At 49.2% G+C, this 13636-nt stretch overlaps 5 protein-coding genes across 7 annotated transcripts; 2 read left to right on the top strand and 3 right to left on the bottom strand.

Annotated features, from left to right (window-relative positions):
* The first annotated feature begins 20 nt into the window (after positions 1-20).
* On the top strand, positions 21-1199 carry LOC114847205 (trace amine-associated receptor 13c-like). Of its 2 annotated transcripts, XM_029136698.2 has the most exons (4): positions 21-193; positions 279-616; positions 722-936; positions 1032-1184. In XM_029136698.2, the coding sequence occupies exons 1-4, from the start codon at positions 21-23 to the stop codon at positions 1074-1076; spliced, it is 771 nt and encodes a 256-aa protein (XP_028992531.1). In that variant the 3' UTR covers positions 1077-1184. The 2 variants fall into 2 exon arrangements, with proteins under 2 accessions (XP_028992531.1, XP_028992530.1); XM_029136697.3 differs by having other exon boundaries at positions 279-1199.
* Positions 1171-4096, bottom strand: LOC114847682 (olfactory receptor 52L1-like). Of its 2 annotated transcripts, XM_055505200.1 has the most exons (2): positions 3126-4096; positions 1171-3038 (listed from the first exon to the last, which is right to left on the bottom strand). In XM_055505200.1, the coding sequence occupies exons 1-2, from the start codon at positions 3188-3190 to the stop codon at positions 2228-2230; spliced, it is 876 nt and encodes a 291-aa protein (XP_055361175.1). In that variant the 5' UTR covers positions 3191-4096; the 3' UTR covers positions 1171-2227. The 2 variants fall into 2 exon arrangements, with proteins under 2 accessions (XP_055361175.1, XP_028993486.1); XM_029137653.3 differs by having other exon boundaries at positions 1177-4096.
* Positions 3675-10026, top strand: LOC114847683 (uncharacterized protein KIAA2012 homolog). Its single transcript, XM_055504869.1, has 25 exons — positions 3675-3803; positions 3883-4005; positions 4094-4240; positions 4343-4511; positions 4609-4745; positions 4818-4959; positions 5044-5094; positions 5177-5452; positions 5527-5664; positions 5764-5919; positions 6056-6175; positions 6253-6327; positions 6478-6539; positions 6627-6719; positions 6800-6841; positions 6920-7010; positions 7080-7251; positions 7344-7442; positions 7524-7689; positions 7770-7914; positions 7983-8311; positions 8386-8591; positions 8729-8901; positions 9004-9226; positions 9342-10026. The coding sequence occupies exons 1-25, from the start codon at positions 3693-3695 to the stop codon at positions 9496-9498; spliced, it is 3603 nt and encodes a 1200-aa protein (XP_055360844.1). The 5' UTR covers positions 3675-3692; the 3' UTR covers positions 9499-10026.
* Positions 10027-10052: 26 nt separating this feature from the next.
* LOC114846977 (olfactory receptor 14J1-like) lies at positions 10053-10970 on the bottom strand. The gene has a single exon (XM_029136261.1). The coding sequence runs from the start codon at positions 10968-10970 to the stop codon at positions 10053-10055; it is 918 nt and encodes a 305-aa protein (XP_028992094.1).
* Positions 10971-11568: 598 nt separating this feature from the next.
* LOC114846976 (olfactory receptor 2F1-like) lies at positions 11569-12599 on the bottom strand. The gene has a single exon (XM_029136260.2). It carries the CDS (start codon positions 12597-12599, stop codon positions 11682-11684), a length of 918 nt encoding a protein of 305 aa, XP_028992093.1. The 3' UTR covers positions 11569-11681.
* Positions 12600-13636: the final 1037 nt, after the last annotated feature.

Here is a 13636-nt window from a genome sequence, read left to right as displayed (position 1 = left end):
TGTACTCAGAGTCTCTGACAATGACTTTGGAGGAAGATGATGAGCTCTGCTTTCCACAGCTCTTCAACTCCTCGTGCACGAAGCCGAAGCGATCTGAGCTTGAGGCAGTGCTGACCTACATCACACTGTCGTCCATCTCTCTGCTCACCACGACTCTGAACATGTTTGTCATCATCTCCATCTCACACTTTAAGTACGGGGAACAACATGCATTCATGGTTTATTGGCAGTGCCTGTGTTTTCCACGTGTGCCGTGATCCTTGTCCTGTTCTGTCCAGGCAGCTCCACACTCCCACCAACTTCCTCCTCCTGTCTCTGGCCGTCTCAGATTTCTTTGTGGGCCTCATCATGTTCTTTCAGATTGTGCTCATCGACGGATGCTGGTTCCTCGGCGACGCCACGTGCAGCGCGTATCAGTACGTCGCCTACGTCATCACGTCGGCCTCCGTGGGAACCATGGTGCTCATATGTGTGGACCGCTACGTGGCCATCTGTGACCCTCTGCGCTACTCCGTCAAAGTCACGCAGGGCAGAGTTCAGGCCTGTGTGTGTCTGTGCTGGACCAGCGCCGTGGCCTATCAGTCGGTGCTGCTGAGGGATAATTTGGATCAACCAGGCAGGTTCATTTCCTGCGCTGGTGAGTGTGTTAATGCTGGAAACTACATTGCTGGCCTGGCTGATCTCTTTTTCTCCTTCGTTGGTCCCGTCGCTGTCACCGTAGTCCTGTACATGAGAGTGTTTGCTGTGGCTGCGTCTCAGGCTCGTGCCATGAGGTCCCAGGCTGCCGCCGTCTCACTCCAGGGTTCTGTCACTGTGACTGTAAAGAGGTCTGAGCTGAAGGCAGCCGTCACGCTCGGCGTCGTCGTGGCTGTTTTCCTAGTTTGCCTCTGCCCGTATTTCATCTACATCGTCATCCTCACAGCTGGGGGAACCCTGGTAAATGCTTCGTCTGCTGCGTTTGTCATCTGTCTCTTCTACTTTAACTCCTGTCTGAACCCTCTCATTTATGCTTTTTTCTACCGCTGGTTCAGGAAATGTCTCAAAGTCATTGTCACACTTCAGATCCTGCAGCCTGACTCGTCTGAAGCCAACGTACTGTAAACACAATAAAACGTATGAAAACAAAATCACACTGTGCATTTGATAAATGTTCATACGTTTATTGAGGTTATTTCATTACATTCGGTCAAGTGAAAATATGACAAAGCCCCAAAAGAACAGTCACTGCTGTGTTATGTTTCGTTTGCAGTACAGGATGGAATAAACCAAATTAGGTCAGTCGCTTCGTTACGATCAGTGTGTGACTGATGAAAAAATTGTGTTTTTTAATTTTTGTTAAGAAAGCTGATCTTTGAACAAAACATTTAATGGGAGTAACACATTTTCAGAAATAAGTATTTATTATTTGAGGTCGAGTAGACCTTTCTGCATTATGTTCAAAAAACCTGAAATGAAGTTACCTTTTCCAGAGAGAATATTTAAAGTACATAGTTTGATGCTTTGGGGCGGGTCATCCTTTGGTCTTCGAGGGTTTGGGCTCTTGCACAGATGCTAATTCTCTAATGACTGAGACGGTGTTGGTCAGTTCTTCGATGGATCCCTAGAACCAGAACCGTAGGCCTGACCTCTTTACCCAAAGCCTCTGAGTGGCCTCTGGTGGTGATGACTGGTGGTGACCAGTCATTCCACACACAGTCAAACAGACCGCTTAATAAATGTGTGGAGGAAAACTGTAATTATAGTTTTATTCCCTAATACACCTTTAACTTTTAACAAAACATTAATTTTTTTATTCATGTTAAATGACTTTATATTTAATGTGAGGTGAGAAATAATGGGAGAGACAGACCTGCTGGAACGAGTTAAGCTCAAAGTGGCTCCTGGTTTTCACTGCTTGTTCAGAGATAAACTGTGAGTGAGTGAGTGTTAACGTTGGCTTAGACACAGACATTAAGCACAACTCACAAGGTTACTGCCGTTTTCTATTGGAAACAGGTCAGTTTGTAGTTTAGAGAAGTTGGCTTCTACACATGATTTGTAATTTGTGATGAAAGAATAAACATCATTAAATACTTAACCGTCAAAACTTATGAATATTGTCCAAATACTTTACAGTGAGATATTTCTCATGTCAAGTGGTCACAGGATGACTTCAGATCCTAGTTCTGGTTGGATAAGAGTATTTTTCATGGTAAACAAACAGCATCGGTGTAAAACCTGCACAGTGTCACAGAAACACAACGCCGGAAACGTAGAGATGTGACGTTTTTATTGTCCACAGATTCTTACAGGCACGTCGCACCTTGGACATCTTAAGGCCGTAGATCAGAGGGTTCTGAAGAGGCTGGATAACGATAGCGTACATGGACAACACAACGCCAAGATACGGAACCAGCGACATGTTAAACCTCTGAGCAATCAGGCTGTAAAAACAGGCGAAGACGAAGCTGATGAGTGACACTAAATGAGGCGCGCAGGTGTCGAACGCTTTGACTCTGGTTTCTGCGGACGCCTTCAGACACACAGACAGGATCCTCGCGTAGCTGTAGGCGATGTAGGTGACGGGAGCAGCCACGCTGAACACCAGGCCGAACACCAGGTCGTGGACCAGCGACACCGTTCTGTCCGGGGAGCACGAGAGCTCCACCACCAGGTGGTGAGCGCAGTAGACGCTGTTGATGAGCGTCCCACAGCGCCGCAGGCGCACGCTGAAGGACAGCAGGACGCCGACCTCCAGGAACGACGCCACCCAGATCACCAGGACGACCACCTGGGCTTTGCCTCGGCTGATGAGTGTGTTGTAATGGAGAGGCTTGCAAATGCACACATATCTGTCATAAGCCAATATTGTCAAGGTTCCATATTCAACGGCAACATACGTATGAATGTTAAATATTTGAGCGAAGCAGAAAAAGACAGAGATTTCGTGCGTGTCCGATAAGATCTGTGACATCAAGCAGGGCAGCAGCGACGTGCTGCCGTAGATCTCGTTCACAAACAGGTTGCACAGGAACAGATACATGGGCTGCTTCAGGCTCCTGTCCACACACACGGCCGCAATGAGAACAGCGTTGGCGAAAATGACCGCTAAGTAAAACAGCAGAGCCAGGGCGAAGTACACGTACTTCAGGTGGCCTGTGTCCGCATACATGGCAAACACCAGCGCCTCGGGGTCCGTGGAGTTGTCCATGCCCCCTGTGGTGCCGCGTACGAATGCATGGGGCTGCGTTCAGCGTTCACCCTCCCCTCCAGCACTCAGCAACCGCTCAACCTTTATACCTGCGTCCGTCCCACCATGAGCCCGAGAAGGAGCAGCTGGGGAGAGAATCAGCTGACATCTGACTCAGGATCAGGACGAGTCAGGGAAAAGCTGACCCCACTGTTAAACTCCAACCTGGTGACTCACTTGACATAAATAGACTCATTAGAAGTCTCCTTTTCGTTTCTTTGTGTGGGTGGGTGTGTGCATGTGTCACTTAATCCGAGTCCGTGCAGCCACGGCAACAGGAACACCGCGTCCCGGCTCCGACCCCCTGGCAACAGGGACTGTTGGTGTGTTGGAGGGTGTGTGAGGCCACAGCAGGTGAGTTCAGGGTTTGACTTTTGTTCTTAGTTTTGGCATAAAAAGCTGGTAGAACCTGACAAACATCCAGGCTCTTTCATTCTGTCCATCTGCAGAATAAAATGACACCATGACAGATTTGCCTCTTTCGTTACTGAGTCGGGGCTGCGGTCGATTGGTGGCACCCAGCGGAGGCTCCGGGGGTCGCGATGGACGGCTGGACGTCTGCTTAACCCCCCAGGTAGAAAAACACACGCCTTGTAGTTCACACTTCGTAATGATGCATGTATCAGCTGCCTGTCGGCTCTTTGTGTATTAAGGATTATGACCTGTGGAAGTCCAAGGAGGCGCTGCTTCTGCCCAGCAGGGGGCGCCTGTTGGCGAAGCCCACCGTCCCAAAGACGTTCAGCACGCGCAGAGGGGCCCTGCTGCTCTACTCCCAGGTACAGTATCTGCAGGTGTGGTTCTGAGCTTCACGCTGACCTGGACATTGTGCTCACCATTGGATGTACCCCATTGTATTTTCTGAAGGAACTGGTTAGTGTGGAAACCAGTCACAGGCCAGACGTAGGAGTCAGAAAGAAGAAAGTCATTCAGCGAGACACTCAACAAATGAAGCAGCGGCTCAGCAGCCTGAAGGAGCTGACGGCAGCTATTCTGAGCTATAGGAACAATCAGGTATGTGGAGCAGAGCAGGACATGCAGAGCTCCCTCCTTCAAACTCACAATGCTCTTCTTGCTTGTTATTCTGCTTTCTAGTGACCAAACTCTTCTTCTCAGTCCAGCTCTTCTAGACTCGCTCCACCTCCCAACCTCCCTCCACCGCTCCACTGCACCAGACCTGCATCCCCTCGGGCCACGGCGCCGGCCGGTCTGGACCTGCTGCTTCAGTTGAACCCACAGTGGCTTCCTGCAAAGAACAGCACCGCAGTAAAGACCCACGAAAAAGGTACTGATACAGGAATGATGTGTTGTGATGTGTGTGAGTTTCAGACAAATGTGACGTCTCTGCCTTGTTTCTTATCTAATGCGTCCACAATCTGCAGATACTGATGAGCAGCAGGACAGCGAGCGTGTGCGAGTGGACGTCTTCCTCCAGATGCCTCGTACCTCCAGGACTCCGACCCCACAGCAGTGGCTGCACTACGTGGCCACGAGTCCTGACAAAGCAGAGCAGCAGCAGGTGTGAAGTTACAGCTGAACACACCTGACCATGTGTTACAGCTGATCTGATGGTGTCTTCTGCTCACGTCAGTCTGACACAGACGACATCCTGCAGGACCCTGAAAGAAGCCTCCACGTTATGGACACGGAGACCTGCCATGGAGACGCAGATGATGGAGGTGCCGCCATTCAAGACGGCAGAAATCCTGATGATGAAGATGGGACGTCAACAGGTGGGAGCCGTCAGTGAGGACAGTAAATGGAAACTGCGTCAGATATTTGTTTAACAGCTCTTACTGGATCTATGGCAACTGTAGGAAAACAGAAGCAGCAGATTCATGGGAAGCCTGAAACAAATACTCCATTAGGTAAAACTCTAAAAAACACCTTCACTAACAAAAAAGTCTGGAAGCACCAGAGTAGTTGATAATCATGGTCCTCCTCAAACAGGCTTGTCCCTTCGTCAGAGAGTGAAGCGTTCGCTCTTTAATAGACTCTGGGAGGAGACAGACGAGCCCAGAAGTGAGGCCTCCAGCTGTGATGGACACCACCCACAGCGGTTGCCTCCCATAGCAGAAGGTCGTGCACTGACCCCAGACCAGAGGAGCCATGTCTCAGCCCAGCCGGGCGCCCAGGGAGACGCCGCCCAGGTTCAGCCCCAGGAGAATATGAGCAGACTGAACAAACAGCCTCTAGTTCTTCCTCTGCTGTTTCCTGCCACAGACGGTAAACAAGACTCACAAACAACTAGTCATGGAGGTCAAAGCTGAGTCCTCACACGTTTGATTCCTCTCCACAAGACACAAAGCAGAGGAGAGGAAGAGACAAAACCAAGAAACAACCTTTCAAAAGGGATGTTGTGGAGACGGGAGGAGGAGGAGGAGGAGGAAGGCTGCCCTCTGACAAAGCATGTGTGATTCATCTGGAGCCGGAGGAAGGTACGGCCGCTCAGATGATGTCATTGATTGACTGCTGCCATTCACAAACTACTGCAGCAGATTCCCTTTGTGCTCTTTCCTCTTCTTCCTCTGCTCCAGAGCCTTCACCCCCTGTGGGCGTGTTGGGCTGTGTTGCTGGATGGAGAGGGCCTGGCAGGCAAAGCTCCTTCGCCTTCCTCCAGAACCGAACGCCTGACCCGCACGAGCCCGGCGACTCGGCTTTGGTGCGGGGAGTTCTGCCACTGGAGCTGAGAGGTGAGTGCAGCTGGACCAACGTCACTGCCCGTGCATGCGTGTGGTGGAAGCCCCTGTTAAGCCAGGTCGCCCCCCGCTTAGCTGAACTGGAAGGCGTGACTGGGCTCCGTTAACGGCCTTGTCGCATATGTGTCAGATTTCCAGAACGGCCGATCAGCTGGCTGCCTGATCCTGGGTCCTGATGGAGAAATCATTCAGCTGTCGCTCGACACCAGTCGGGGCTCGTTGCAGGAGGACGGCGACTTGAAGCAGCGAGGTACAGACAGCGAGCCTCGATGTGAAGTCTGTCCTCACCCAGAGCAGAGACTGTAGTTGAGTCTTTGTGTGTGTCAGCCCTTCAGGTGCTGTCCACAGAGGGAGAGGAGCTGCCCTGGGTCATCGTGCTCCAGCCTGAGGCTGTGGATACGGGTCAGAACACACGGCGCTTATTGGTAGTAGTTGGTGACTGTGTGTATCACAGATCAAGTTTCCACTTTGTGTGTGTGTGTGTGTGTGTGTGTGTGTGTGTGTGTGTGTGTGTGTGTGTGTGTGTGTGTGTGTGTGTGTGTGTGTGCACAGAAGGGGAGGTGGAGCCGAGCACGTGTGGACCCCAGAGTGATGCCCCTCAGTCCATGCACAGGGTCAGATGATGCCTTGTTTGTTTTGAGCTTAACTAAATACTATGTATCATATTTGTGTGATTTCATATTTTTTCTGAATCCATTTAGGATTTTGTCCAAGGTGTTTTTCAGGAAACAGAACGTCATTCAGCCCTTTTTAACCAGTTTGTAACCGGAGATCTGAGCCTCAGCACCAAACAAGTGGGTTAAAGCTTGATGTTGCCTCAGAACAGGTTTAATGTCTCCTCTTCCATTAACGTCTACTTACTATTTCTTTATAGCAGATTGAAAACTCATTTAAAGGGAATGATGTATCTGTCAGGGTGAGTGCATCTGCTTGTTTTAAGATGGTTCATTCAACCTTCCTTTATATCTTTCCTGTCCTTTTTCTTCATTTTCAGAATTCTTCAGTGTTTAATTCCAACCAGTTTTCAGGTCTTCCCATATCGACAGAGACCAAAGCATGTTCACCCAGAGGCCACGCAAACACAGGTGAACCTCTGCTTCTTAAGTTATAGATTTAAATTAGTAATAGTAACTGTTTGTATTTTGTCATTTCAGTAATAATGACAAAAAATAAAACACAGAGCGCAGAGGAACCGCTGAAGATGTGGAAGGAAGCTAAAACCAGGGTTAAGGTGCCTCCACTGAGGGAGCAGGGAGGGAAGGAGCAGCTCAGAGGAGGCAGCAGTGATGAAGACGAGGAAGACGACGAAGAACTGTCCACTACAGAGTACACTGACCGCTTGTATGAAGCTTATCAGCCAAGGTTTGTCTAACTTTTAAGATGTTTGTGACCAAATGTGCGTTTATCTGATTGTCCAGAAAAACGCTGCAGAACATCAGCCCAGGAGAAACAGCAGCCAAGGATGAGGACAGATGGAGGAAGAAGAGGGTCACTGAGGAAGATGCTGTGACTGCAGGGTGAGCCCCAAACGCTTCATGTACTGAAAAATACTGGTTATAAAGCTGCACAGGCTCACACATATCATGTCTCTTCTCTAGGAAAAATGAGACGTCCACAGAATTAAATGAGCTGGAAAAGAGAACGATGAAAAAAGAAAAACATCAAAAGCCGAGAAGTGGTGACGTTCAGTCCGTCAGAGGCCTCAGACGTGAGAGCGTCAGCAGGGAAGAAGCAGAGACTCAGGACCAGTCTGTTCCCTCACCTGTGTGTATCTGAAACAATGCATCCGACATCTACTACCTCTGTGTGGCTTTTCTGTTGGTCACCTGTGCCTGTTTGTTTAGAAGAAAAAGAAGAAGAAGATTAAAAATAGAGGAGACACGAAATTGAAGGAGTTGAGTGAAGACCAAGAATCAGTGAGACGGAAAGCGTCTGCAGGGGGGAGGAGGGGGAGGAGAGGACGACCAGCACACAAAGAGTTAACCGTTGGTGAGCGATCGAAAACGTCTGGAAATGAACTCAGGTCTTCAACCTTCTCACATCTTTGCTCCGTTTAGAAAACCCACCAGAGGATGAGGACGTAGGGATCCACCAGGAAAAGCAAGCAGACCCTCGCAGACCCTCTGCAACACACACAACAGAGGACACGGAGGACGGCTCGGACCCAGACACTGACGACCTAGGAACCAGCGACAAACGCAGCTGCATCCAGTCGCTGAGGTCCTCCCTCGCCTCCTCCCAGCGCAACCCCAGCAGCTCAGTGAGGCCCCCCCCCTCCTTCTACGAGAGGACAGTGCCGGCGAGTTCCTCCCGCGGCCGCCTGTCGTCATGCTCAACTGTCATGATAACTGAGGACCAGCTCATGCTGAACCCAGTGAAGCCAGAGGTCAGTAGGAAGCTTCTGCATGAAGTTCTCACCTTCAGTGACGGTCACTTGCAACCTGTGCATCTGTTGTTTAGTTCCCACGGCCCACAAAGAGTCGGGAGGCAGAGGAGGCTGCAGCTCAACGCGTGGCTCAGCGAGCAGAGCGGCGGCGGCAGGAGGTGGAGAGGAAGAGGAGGCAGCAGGAGGAGGAAGAGAGGAAGCAGCAGCAGAAGGAGCAGACAGAGGAGAGGATGAAGAATGAACTCGAGGGGGAGAGGAGGAAGCGAGCGGAGGAACTAAGGTAAACGGGACGTACGGCGCCAACACAGCGCCAGAGGAAGACGGATGTACTGCAAATACACACCCACCCATCACTGTCATAGCACACGAGCTGTCAGCTTAAATAGCAGCGCATGAACGTCCACTCTCCATCTCCAGGCTGAAGAAGCTAACAGAAGAGGAGGAGAGGAGGAGACGGGAGGAGGAGGAGCAGGAGAAAGCCAGACGAGAGCAGGCGCAAAGGGAGAGAGAGAGGAGGAGGCAGGAGGACATGAGGAGGCAGATCGAGCGACTCCGCAGGATGAGAGAGCAGGAAGAACAGAGGAGGAAAGGTGAGAGGGCGGGGGAGGGAGGAGGGAGGGGGGAGGAAGGAGGGGGAGGGCAGAACGGGACAAGGAGCTCTGACTGGTGTGAGCAAACGCTGTCTCCTCCAGCTGAACAGGAGCGCCTGCGTGTGGAGGAGGAGAAGAAGGAGCAGGAGGAGGAGAACCACAAGCTGCAGCAGATGGATGAGCGTGAGAGGACGGAGTATCTGGGCAGGAAGGAGCGGGAGAAAGAGGAGCGACAGAAGGAGGAGGGGGAGCGCCGGAGGAGAGAGCAGGAGGCCGCCTGCTCGGCTGCAGAGGAGGCCAGGCTGCAGGCGGAGCTGCTCGCCGGGTGAGCTCTGTCTGGATGCAGGAACAGCCTTTCTGGTCTGATGAACATTAGGAGCCAGGCCATGGGAATAATAAAGGTTTTCTTATTCTTATTTATGTCTTTGTCCTCCCTGCAGACAGATGGCGCTGTTGCAGCAGCAACGGGATCTTATGTTGGAAGCTGAAGGTCTGGAAAAAACACGAGGCATCTCCAGACCGTGGATCTATTCGTATTTCACTTTGTTACAGCTACTGGGTCCGAATTCTGTCAGAGCTGTTACCAAAACGCCCTGAGCTCCACCTGGACTCCACGTGTGACCTTAATGAACGTAGGGGGAAGTTCAGCTTGGAACTGACTCCCTGAACTGAAGGGGATCAGTGACCTGGAACACACAACAGTAGAGGCATTTCATCTGCATCTTTATTTGCATAAAGAGACACAATCAGGTTCCAGTTACAAACATGAGTCTGCAAATAAAACAGAGAAGCTGCAGTAGACACCAATAATAATAATAATAATAATAATAATAATAATAATAATAATAATAACGGTAGCTTCATGAGTAAAGTTCAGAAAAACCCCATCATCAATCTAAACTACAGGTCAGTGACGACACCTGAACATGCAGTTGGTTAGTATAATTATTTAAATTAGTAATTCTCTACATCATACAGGCTGAAAAACACATTAATGCTTAGATAATTACAGTAGAACTAAAAAATACAACTGCCAAGTGATGAATAAAAGGAGTAAGAACTGACAGAATCAAACTGTATGAATAAATGTTAATAAATTGAAAATAAACAATGTTCATGATCAGATCTAAATATTTTTGTTGTTTTAATATCTACAACTTTTTTAAAGCGTGTCTGATTTTTGTCAGCTTGAGACCATAAATCAGTGGGTTTAGAATGGGTTGAATGAGAAACGCATACATGGACAGAATGATGCGCAGCTGCAGTGGAGCGAACGTCATATCGAACCTTTGACTGACCAGATTATAGAAGCAGGAGAAAACGAAGCTCATGATGGAAACTAAATGTGGGCTGCAGGTTTCAAAAGCCTTGACTCTGGTTTCTGAGGAAGCTTTCAAACACACAGAGAAAATCCTTACGTAGGTGAACGTGATGAAGCAAAGAGGAGCAGCAACAGTGAGAGCGAGGCCGAACACCACGTCGTTGAGGAACGACAGGATGCTGTTTGCAGAACACGAGAGTCCAACGACTAAGTGGAAGCTGCAGCACACCTTGTTAATGACAGATCCACAAAACGACAGACGCACAATAAAGGACAGCAACACGCCGACCTCCACCGAAGCAGCTGCCCACACCACAAGGACGATGACCCGCACCTTCCCCTTCGTCATGATGCTGTTGTAATGCAAAGGCCTACAGATGCTGGCGTAGCGGTCGAACGCCATCACTGACAGCGTCCGGAACTCAATAGAGATGTACGTCTGGATGTTAAATATTTGAAGGAAGCAGAAAAAGAGAGAAATGTGGTGTGTGTCTGCCAGGATGTGAGCCATGAGGCAGGGCAGCAGAGCTGTGCTGCCGTACACCTCATTGACAAACAGGGCACACAGCAGCTGGTACATGGGCTCGTGCAGCCTCTCCTCCAGGTAAATGACCACAATGAGCAGCGTGTTGGCACAAATGACCGACACGTACAGGATCGCCGCCAGCGTGAAGTACAGGTACTTCAGGCTCCCTGAGTCGCCGTACGTCCCCAGAACAAAGGAGCCAACGTCGGAGGAGTTGTCCATCGCTGCACTTTGAACACGTGGTGGAATTATTAGAAATAACTGAAACAAAGCATCTGATGAGAACCTGTATTCAGAACCTGAACAAGCCTTGTGCACCCGCTGTGTTTATGCACAGGGTTAGTTTGGACCTGCCCCCCCCCACCTAAAGCAGGAGCAAGCAGCTGATCTTTATACCCCACTTCAAGCCTCCGCGCACATGACCAGATCATCAAGGGAGCGGAGATCAGCTTTTAGGTTGTAAAGATCTTCCATAGTTCTGATTTTAGTACCATTAAATTCTAAATCAGGATTTGTCGTAATAGTTTACATGCCTTCAAATCAAAGTAGATGAAAAGTGAGCAAATAAGACGGAGTGGTCTGAATCTTTGTCAGTTTAATTTGTTGACAACGCAGTAAATATGAAAAACAGCCAAACACCTTTTGCCCTGAGCTCAGTGTGTGTTTATGAATCTACTCATCCCACGTATCGATATCAAGTCCACATCAGCATTAATGATTTCAGATGAACTTTGATTTGAGTTATACTTGACACTGTAGTAGTTCCATTATCCACGTTTGCTCGACAGAACATGAAAACCAACATTTTAAAAGTAAAACACTCAAAGAGATGTCAAATGAACCAAATTTAGACAAAATGTAATTATTTCTCCAATGTTAAATAACTGAAAACACAGAAGAAGAAAGAATGAAACAATTACAAATGTTTTAGTGCTATAGCTTTTTTAAAGCGTGTCTGATTTTTGTCAGCTTGAGACCATAAATCAGTGGGTTTAGAATCGGTTGAATGAGAAACGCATAAATCGATAGTATGATGCGCAGCTGCAGTGGCACAAACGTCATATTGAATCTTGGACTGATGAGATTATAGAAGCAGGAGAAAACGAAGCTCATGATGGAAACTAAATGTGGGCTGCAGGTTTCAAAAGCCTTGACTCTGGTTTCTGAGGAAGCTTTCAAACACACAGAGAAAATCCTCACGTAGGTGAACGTGATGAAGCAAAGAGGAGCAGCAACGCCGAGGATGAGGCCGGACACCACGTCGTTGAGGAACGGCAGGATGCTGTTTGCAGAACACGAGAGTCCAACGACAAGGTTGTAGCCACACGACACCTTGTTGATGACAGATCCACAGAACCTCAGACGCACAATAAAGGACAGCAACACTCCAGTCTGTACAAAGGAAGCTGCCCACACCACAAGGACGATGACCCGCACCTTCCCCTTCGTCATGATGCTGTTGTAATGCAAAGGCCTACAGATGCTGGCGTAGCGGTCGAACGCCATCACTGACAGCGTCCGGAACTCAACATCCACGTATGTTTGGATGTTAAATATTTGAAGGAGGCAGAAAAAGAGAGAAATGTGGTGTGTGTCTGCCAGGATGTGAGCCATGAGGCAGGGCAGCAGAGCTGTGCTGCCGTACACCTCATTGACAAACAGGGCACACAGCAGCTGGTACATGGGCTCGTGCAGCCTCTCCTCCAGGTAAATGACCACAATGAGCAGCGTGTTGGCACAAATGACCGACACGTACAGGATCGCCGCCAGCGTGAAGTACAGGTACTTCAGGCTCCCTGAGTCGCCGTACGTCCCCAGAACAAAGGAGCCAACGTCGGAGGAGTTGTCCATCGCTGTCCAGCTGTGAGAACTACATCAAAGGAGTCTTTTTGGTAGTAAAACAGTTCATAACAGCAAGCATTTCAAATCAGTCAAAGCAGCTGCAGTAATGAATACAGTTGTGCGGTTGATAAACATTTTGTCTGTAGTCACTCAGTTTATACAGCGAGTACCGTCCCTCCTGCTGCTGCCAACACAGGCCGACAGGAGCACCTAAGGAGCTTTATAGCCACGAGTGGCACCTGACCAGGCCTCGGGTGAGTCAACACTCGCCTTCATCAGGCCCAGACAGGGGCGGTTTTAGGCATGGAAGAACGGGGCAGCGCCCGGAGCGCCACCTGCTGGGCCCAGGGCGCCAAGTTGGACAGGAGCAACGCTGGGCCCAGAGGTTGAGATAAAAAAAACTCTGTATGGAAGAGATGCACTCACTGAAACTAATGGCACATTTAAAACCACTATGTCGTGATAGCAGCACTACAACTTGGACACAAGGGTGAGCGGCTGGTGGGTGACTTGGATCGATCATGATCATGACGTCCAAAGTGGAACACACTCACCTGTTGTGATTTGGTGCCACAGTACATAAATGTCAGTTATTCCCTGTTTTCCAAATACCACACTGTTGTGTGTGTTTATAGGTGAGGTGAACATTGTCTCACTTCCTTCATGGAAGGCAAGGAATCAGACCGTCAACAACAGTATTTTGTTCCCATTGACCACTAAAATAAATACTAAAAATTTTAAACATAAATGCACACCCTGTTATTAATAACTGTAGAAGGCATAGTTGCAGCTTGTGATGGATTATTTAGATTTAGATGGACGATAACAATAAGTCTAATAGCAGTGGGCCAAACCTCAGCCCAGAGGTGATGCAACAGTAGCCAGTGTCCTCCCACTGAGGCCAGCGGGCGTCTGGAACCCCATGACTACGGGGTTGACTGCTGGGAGTTCTAATCAGAGTCAGGGGGAATGGCTTTGACTTTGGACCCAGCCTGTAGGGAACCGCTGCTGGTGGTCAACATCATCAACATTATCCCATGAGAGCA

This window comes from Betta splendens, chromosome 21 (genome assembly GCF_900634795.4).
Source record: "Betta splendens chromosome 21, fBetSpl5.4, whole genome shotgun sequence".
In the NCBI taxonomy this organism is placed as follows: Eukaryota; Metazoa; Chordata; class Actinopteri; order Anabantiformes; family Osphronemidae; genus Betta; species Betta splendens.
This window is presented reverse-complemented; position numbering and strand designations above follow the sequence as displayed.